At 40.7% G+C, this 8,852-nt stretch overlaps 1 protein-coding gene across 2 annotated transcripts; it reads left to right on the top strand.

Moving 5' to 3' along the window:
• The first annotated feature begins 279 nt into the window (after nt 1–279).
• LOC114426395 (toll-like receptor 7) lies at nt 280–8,625 on the top strand. 2 transcript variants are annotated; one of them, XM_028393778.1, is made up of 3 exons: nt 280–381; nt 598–4,146; nt 6,656–6,742. In XM_028393778.1, the coding sequence occupies exons 1-2, from the start codon at nt 367–369 to the stop codon at nt 3,742–3,744; spliced, it is 3,162 nt and encodes a 1,053-aa protein (XP_028249579.1). In that variant the 5' UTR covers nt 280–366; the 3' UTR covers nt 3,745–4,146; nt 6,656–6,742. The 2 variants fall into 2 exon arrangements, with proteins under 2 accessions (XP_028249579.1, XP_028249580.1); XM_028393779.1 differs by lacking the exon at nt 280–381 and having other exon boundaries at nt 3,764–4,146; nt 5,158–8,625.
• Nucleotides 8,626–8,852: the final 227 nt, after the last annotated feature.

Here is an 8,852-nt window from a genome sequence, read left to right as displayed (position 1 = left end):
AAACCACTTCTTTCACCCCTGAATCCACATCTCTTCCAGCTGTTCCAAGACACCATAGAGACACATGGTCCTTTTATAATAATAATAAACAATAAAAAAAACTTCTTTGTAGCAATCTGAGCACAAACCATGTGTTTCCATCACAACCAGCAATCAGTCCACACATGACAAAAAAATTAACATTTGGATGAGTGTGGTTTGTCACAATGAGGAAGTGATGGTAGCTAATTATACATATAAAGGGGTTAGCCCAGCCACCTGCTACTTTCACCTCATCACCTTAGAAATCATCGTCAGTGTAACGCTTCTTTCAGTACTCTGTCTAACTTGCCAACAGAACTCATAGCAGGAGCTCTCAAGTATAAAATGCTCTTCCACCTGGTGAGTATGATTCATTTTTGTTCATACCAGATAGTTTACTATGATTCATGTGATCCTGTGTACATTAGCTTGTATTAGAAGTGATGTAATCAACTGAGAGAAAATGAAAGTTAAATGTGAAGCTTGTTACAGCACTTAGTTGTGTCTGCATCATTCAAATATATAGATTTTAGTGATTTTATTCTAATCCAATTAGCTGCCTGTGTTTCCATACAGATGAGTGTGCCACTGCTAGCACTGTGGTCTTGTCTTCCTATATTGTCAAAAACTGGCATCCCCTACCCAAAAACTCTGCCATGTGATGTCAGTGAGCCGAGCGAGAGCGAGGTGAAGGTAGACTGCACGGAGAGGAGCCTCAAAGAAATCCCAGCTGGCATCCCAAGAGACACAACCAATCTGACTCTCACCATCAATCACATTCCTCATTTAAACTCCACCTCCTTTCGTGGTCTAGAGAACTTGACTGAAATTGACATGAGGTGCAACTGTGTGCCCATTAAAATCGGCCCCAAGGACCACATGTGCACAGAGAGTGTGACGATTAAGGAAAATACCTTCACCAGTCTGAAGAATCTGCGAGCACTGTACCTAGATGGCAATCAGCTTGACAGCATACCTAAAGGCCTGCCTTCAAATCTGATCCTGCTGAGTTTGGAAGTCAATCACATTTACTATATTTCAAAAGCAAACCTCTCTGAGATCAGGAATGTGGAGGTGTTATACCTAGGCCAAAACTGCTATTATCGTAACCCCTGTAATGTTTCCTATAATATAGATGACGGTGCATTTTTACAGTTAAATAATTTAACATTGTTGTCTCTTAAGTCGAATAACTTATCCTTCATTCCGCAACGATTGCCCACAAGTCTAAGGGAGCTGTATCTGTACAACAACAACATTCAGGAAGTCACTGATGAAGATTTCAAGAACTTAATCAACCTTGAGATTCTGGATATTAGTGGAAATTGCCCCAGATGTTACAATGCCCCCTACCCATGCACCCCATGCCCAAATAACGCCCCACTCAAAATCAGCACGACGGCCTTTAAAATGCTGACAAATCTGAAGATACTACGCATGCGGAGTAACTCCTTTACATCTGTGCCATCGGAATGGTTTGCCAACACAACAGAGCTCAGAGTGCTCGACCTTTCTTCAAACTTTTTGGGAAAAGATATAAGTGAGACTGATTTCCCGCTATTCCTCGGAAAACTACAGGAACTGGATCTCTCATTTAATTATGAGCTCCAGAAGTATCCTGAAACACTGAGACTCAGCTCCTGTTTTTCTTCTCTTTTGTCTCTCAGAATATTCAGATTGAAGGGGTTTGTGTTTCAGCAGCTAAAACCAGTAAGCATTGCTCCTTTAAAACCTCTACCAAATCTAGAGGTCATAGATCTGGGGACAAATTTTATTAAAATGGCAAACCTTAGTATTCTGATGGAATTGAAAAGCTTCAAAATAATCAGTCTGTCTGACAACAAAATTTCCTCTCCATCTGATGGCCAAGGCGCTGTTGGTTTCTCTGGTGAGAATGCAATGAACTGGTCCCCCATTTCGTCTGCTGCTCAGTTCCAAAATAAGGAAGTGAGAGAGATTCATTACTTCAGATATGATGAATATGCTCGCAGCTGCAAGTACAAAGATAAGGAGCTTGGACAGATTACATCCTTTGTGAACCGGAACTGCAGCCAATTTGGCAAAACCCTGGATGTGAGCAGAAACAACATATTCTTCCTCCATTCAAGATTTTTAAATCTTGAAGAACTAAGATGTCTCAATCTGTCCGGAAACGCTATGAGCCAAAGTCTGAATGGCTCTGAGTTCACCTACCTGACTAAACTACAATATCTGGACTTCTCATGGAATCGCCTAGACCTGCTCTACTCAACTGCTTTTCAGGAACTTAAAAATCTGGTCATCTTGGACATTAGTAATAATAACCACTATTTTGAATCAGAGGGCCTGACTCACATGCTTAATTTCACCAAGAATTTAAAAAATCTAAAAGTGCTATTGATGAACAGCAACAAGATCTCTACATCCACCAACACAGAGCTGGAGAGTGAATCCCTAGAGAGGTTAGAATTCAGAGATAACCGCTTAGATATGTTGTGGAGAGACGGTGACACCAGATATGTCAACTATTTTAAGAAATTACTTAGGCTGAAAGTTCTTGACATTTCTGAAAACAACCTCAATTTTATCCCAAAGGAAGTGTTCAGCGGTCTGCCAGACAAGCTGTCTGAGCTCTACATCAGAAACAACAAACTGAAATCCTTTGCTTGGGGGAATCTACAACTTCTTTCCTCTTTGCAAGTCTTAGATCTCAGTTTAAACAGCTTAACCGATGTTCCAGACATACTGTCGAACTGCACTACATCTCTCAAAAAGCTTGTTTTACATAAAAACCAAATCCCAAAGCTCACACCAGATTTCCTCAAGGATGCCTACAACTTAAAACACCTAGATCTAAGTTTTAATCGCATACAGTACATTGAACAGTCCAGCATTCCAGATGACGTTGTTGATAAGATGGACATGTTACTCCTGCACAAAAACAGATTCCTTTGTACATGTAATGCCACGTGGTTTGTGAAGTGGCTCAACAGGACCAATGTAACCATTCCTCGACTGGGCATGGACGTTACCTGTGTTGCACCAGGAGCACAAAAAGGTCATCTTGTGGTCTCAGTGGACATGCAGGCCTGCCAGCACAACAGCTTGTCAATCATCCTCTATGCCCTTCTGACTTCCCTCGTCCTCAGCTTCCTCACCCTGTCTATCTCTAGCCACCTCTTCCTGTGGGATGTCTGGTACATTTACCACTTCTTCAGGGCCAAGCTCAAAGGTTACAAGCGCCTGCACTCACAGGGCACGGCCTATGATGCCTTTGTAATCTACGACAAAGATGACGCGGCAGTGTCAGAGTGGGTGATGAAGGAAATGTGCGCTCATCTGGAGGACCGTGGAGACCACCGACTGACACTGTGCCTGGAGGAGCGGGACTGGATCCCTGGGTGTCCTCTGATCGATAACCTCTCCCAGAGCATCCACAGGAGCAAAAGGACGGTGTTCATTCTCACCAAGAAATACATTAAAGGAGGGAACTTTAGGATGGCTTTTTACATGGCCCACCAAAGGCTGATGGATGAAAAAGATGATGTAATAGTGCTCATATTCTTAGAGAAAGTGCCTTGCAATTCAAAGTATCTGAGATTACGCAAGAGGCTGTATAAGCGGTCAGTGCTGGAGTGGCCAACAAACCCTCAGGCGCAGCCATACTTCTGGTTCAGCCTGAGGAGTGTGTTAGCAACTGAAGGTCACAAACAATACAATAACCTTTTCAAAGAGACACTTTAAATAGAACAATGTACTGAAATACTTCCTGACTGTAAATTACTGTACTTCCGCATATATACAGCACTGTTTAATGTAAGCAGAACAAAACGATAACAACTGTGTGCTGAATCTTGTTTGCAGCTGCCGCTGTTTGCAGTCCTAACACGAAGGACTCATTTTTATTTTGTCTTGTGATGGCGATGAAACCGCCAACTTATGATAAAATGGGGAAATGAAACAGCTGTACTTCTTCAATTCGGGCTACTCCTCTAATGCAGACTACTGTGTTTTTCCGTGCAAACCAGTCAGTTTGTCACTGTGATGATCAGCTACAGGGGAATTGTTATTTATAGACTTTGACTCGACACAGGTGTCAGGGTGTCTCTGTTTTGAACATATTAAGAACATTGCTCAGGCACAATGGTGAGTTTTATAAAGTTTATACTATTTTTTACTGTACTCTTTTCTTTTGTATAGTATCAAATGCCTGATAAATCAACAGGACCCTCTGTGTTTTATTTGGATTTCTTTCTATAATATACTTGTCTCACTTTATATTACATGACTGGATTCAACTGTAAATATAAAACATTGACTGTTCATGTGATTCATTGAAATCTGCTTTGCATTTTTGAATATATGTTTACAGTAAATACATTAAAGTTGACTCACAGCGTGTGACCTTCACTTCCAGTAGTGGTGCATTTACCATGACATGCAGCCACACATTGTAAAATCTCTAACATTTCCAAGCAAACCACTAGCCAGGATAAAAAATTACGATGCTTGGAGTACTTCCGTTATATATTTGTTCGCCACATTTCACTCACTGTAAACAACATGCACCCACAAAAAAGACTCTCAGTGTCTCAATGTTCAGTGAAATACTTTTAACATTAGGGGATAATACACCAGTAGCATCTTGTGGATGCTGTGACTGAATGTTAGCTTTATTTAGATCATTTAGATCAACAATTACAACAATTATTATGTCTTTGTGTGCCATAATAGCTTTTAACAAAGAATGAGTTATTCCAGCAGACAGTTATTTCACTTACAAACTGCTGCCACCTGCTGGATACACATGGTGACATGAAAAACAAGAAAACAAGACACACAGGACAATTTTATACATCAAAGCATAGAAAGCAGTGGTGTAAAATATTGAATAGACTTCCTAATTAAACATAGCCATAGTTCATTTTGAGTTGTGTCTTAAACTATGTTCTCTTGTACTTTAGTTTGACCTTTTCCCCACATATGTGTGTTCACACCAAAACGAGCAATGCACTCACAATGTGCTCAGTCAAAAAGCTGTGTGTGAGTGTGAGTATCACTTGCTATGGTTAGGGTCTTGCCTAGAAAAATGATAGCAGTGCAGAAGAAGCTACATTTGAGTTTCTTTATTTGACTCATATCATTATGTGTCTGCAGACTGCCACGTGTTGGATGCTGCTATTCTGTCTGTGTTGCCATTATGAGATCTGGCCAGCTGCATGTAAACCTGATTGGATGCTACCGCAGTTTCCCTGTGATGTCACAACCCACAATACCTCTAAGGTCATTTTTGACTGTAGGGGACGTCATCTGACGAGAGTACCCTATGGGATAACCAGCAACGCAACTGATTTGAACTTATCAGAGAATTTCATCAAGAACATCACAGAGAATGCATTTTCTCACCTGCCTAATCTGAATCAGCTTGATCTCAGCTGGGCCAACAAGAACAGGGCAGTGCGAATTGCTGCAAACACTTTCAAAAATCTAACAAAACTGCAAAAGCTGAGACTGAGTGGCAACTGTCTGAACGAAACTCCACACAATCTGCCTTTCAGCGTGGAACACCTTGAGCTAAACCATAACAAGATCATATCGCTGACTAACAACAGCCTTGCTGGCTTAACAAATGTGATGCATTTGTATTTATCCAAAAACTGCTACATGTGGAATCCATGTCACAAATCTGTCACTGTTATGGACAACAGTTTTGCAAATATGTCCAAACTGCAGACTCTGGATTTGTCCTTTAACAACTTAACTTCTGTTCCCGTAGGATTACCAAAGTCACTGAACATGTTAAAGTTGGGCTCTAACAGAATACAGAACATACACGAAGATGACTTTCAGGGTTTACACAATCTAAATGTCTTGGAAATACAAGGGAACTGCCCAAGATGTCAAAACGCTCCGTATCCCTGTGTTCCCTGTCAAAACACTTCTCTCGACATTCACCCTGATGCATTCCAGAATTTGACCCAGCTTGAGAAGTTGAACCTGGGAGGAAACTCTCTGATGTACCTGAACTCCTCTTTGTTTAAGGATCTGTCCAACCTTAAAGAACTGTTCCTGTCATTCAACTTCTTACTGAAAGCTGTTACTGAGGAGGCCACATTTCTACGTTACCTTACCAAGATTGAAAAAATTGATCTGTCTTTCAACTTTGCTCTGAAGTTCTACCCGGCCACCCTTAATCTTTCAAAAGAGTTTTCAGCCCTAGTGTCACTAAAAACATTGCATATGGAGGGTCTGGTCTTTCAGAGTATTGGACCCGGAACACTCAGCCCCCTGTACAATCTCCACAACCTGTCTGCACTGAACTTAGGCACTAACTTCATCATTCACACCGACTCCAACATATTCAGTAAATTCCTCCATTTAAAAATGATATATCTCTCAGAAAACAGGCTGTATCCCAGTCCGGTAAACAATCCCCCAGTTCCAAGCTTCGGCTACAATCAGAGGACAGGCCTTTCCATTCCCCCCTTTATAAAACCCTTAAGAAAAGACTTTATTTATGAGATATCGCACAGGTTGATAAAGCAGGAATGCTTTGACTCGGGTCGAGTGCTCAGCCTCAGCTCAAACAATCTGTTTTTCATTTCTCCAGAGCAATTTCAGCAGTATGGTAACATTGCATGTCTCAATCTCTCAGGTAATGGATTTTCAGCAGCACTAAATGGCACAGAGTTTTCCCAGTTGCCTAATCTCACATACCTGGACCTGTCATTCAATAAGATCGATCTGGCCTACGACTACGCCTTCAAAGAACTGCAGAAACTACAAGTGCTGGACCTAAGTCATAACGCGCACTACTTCAAAGCATATGGGGTAACACATAATTTAAATTTTTTAAAAAATCTGCCTGTTCTAAGAGTGTTGAACATGAGTCATAATTCAATTTCTACACTAACAACAAAACAGATGTACAGCAAATCTTTAGTAGAACTTCAGTTTACACATAATGATCTAGGGACTCTTTGGAAAGTTAGGGATGGCTCGTACAAGAGGCTCTTTACTAATCTTACTAATTTGACACTTTTAGATATATCTTATAACTACATTACAAAGATACCTGATGACGTTTATGAATATTTGCCCTGTAACCTCACCATATTTCGCATATCTCACAACTTACTCAGTGAATTTAATTGGAAGGCCTTGATGGGATTCCATCAACTTCAAACTTTAGACCTAAGCTTCAACTCTTTGTCTCATGTCACAGATATAAATTCCAGCATGACTCACTCTTTGGCTTTCCTCGACCTGAATCATAATAACATTTTCCACTTGGACAGTGGATTTTTTCAGGGTCCCAACAGCTTTATTAGCCTTAGCCTCAGCTACAACAAACTGACGACCATCAATCAGTCTACGATCGGATCGGAATCTAAAAATCAGATTCAGACGTTGTTCCTGCAGGGAAACCCGTTCCAGTGCACTTGTGATTCATTAGATCTAATTTTGTGGATCGCGAGCAGTAATGTGAAAATCCCCAGACTGACCACTCATGTAACATGTGAAACACCAGCAAACCAGAAGGGTCGACCACTCATATACTTTGACATTCAACAGTGTGTAAATGCCAGTCAGGCATTCCTTATCTGTACTCTCACATCTTCCTTCATTATTGTTTTTATGTTTGTGACCACAGCTGCTCATTTGTTTTACTGGGATGCTTCCTATGTCATTCACTATATGAAAGCTAGGCTGAAGGGATACAGATCCCTAAACTCCTCCGACTGCGTTTATGATGTCTTTGTGACCTACGACACAAGCGATCCACACGTATCCGAGTGGGTGATGAAAAATATGCGAGTGAAACTGGAAGAGGAAGGGGAAAAGCATCTTCCTCTGTGTCTGGAGGAAAGAGACTGGCCTCCAGGAGTCCCGCTCGTGGACAATCTCACTCAGAGCATCCAGTATAGTCGAAAGACCCTGTTTGTCTTAACAAAGGGCTACGTAAAAACTGGGGTATTTAAGCTGGCAATGTATCTGGCCCACCAAAGACTGCTGGACGAAAACAAGGATGTGATCGTGCTGCTGATGCTGGAGCCTGTCCTCCAGCATTCCCACTTCCTGCGCCTAAGGAGGAGACTGTGTGGGCAGAGTGTTGTGGAGTGGCCAAAGACAGCAGCAGCAGAGCCCTGGTTCTGGCAAAATCTGAGGAACGTTGTAAGAGTAGACAATCAAGCGATGTACAACAAGACTTATTCAAAGTATTTTACAAGTGACTCACTATGACAATGATGACAGAATGTTACTTTGTGGACAAGAATACTGTACAAGCTTGTTATGAAACTACTGTTATGTACACTTGTATTACTCTAGTTGTGATACGAGGGTTGATTGAAAAGTTAGTCTAAGGTGCATTCATGCACAGTACAACTCTTTTAGGTGATTGTACATGAAGTCAACAGTTTGAGTAGTTTGAATTGAAACTCATAAGTCTGCACTGTCTGACAAAACAGACATTATCATCCTGTGCAGTCAGCAAGGAATGTGGATTTGAAGGATGAGGTCCAGAATAAGTGTAAAATATAAGTGGGGGATACGTTGTACACCTTTGGAAATATATATTAAAAATGCTGTAAATAATGTTTTATACTGTTTATTTTTTACTGTTAGAGGTATATTTGTTATTTTTTTGGTATGCTTGAGTGACTGTATTTGGCTGCTGCAACAGTGAAATTTCCCAGCTTGGGATGAATAAAGTATTTCTATTCTATTCTATTCTAAATTATAGCATACATAAAAATAGCATATTAGCTTTATCAGATAAAAATTGTGTGCAAATATTGCAGTATGTAAATAAATCAGTCTATTTCAAATCTGTGTCATGTAGTAAATGT

The sequence above is a fragment of the Parambassis ranga genome, chromosome 21, assembly GCF_900634625.1.
Source record: "Parambassis ranga chromosome 21, fParRan2.1, whole genome shotgun sequence".
NCBI lineage: Eukaryota > Metazoa > Chordata > Actinopteri > Ambassidae > Parambassis > Parambassis ranga.
This window is presented reverse-complemented; position numbering and strand designations above follow the sequence as displayed.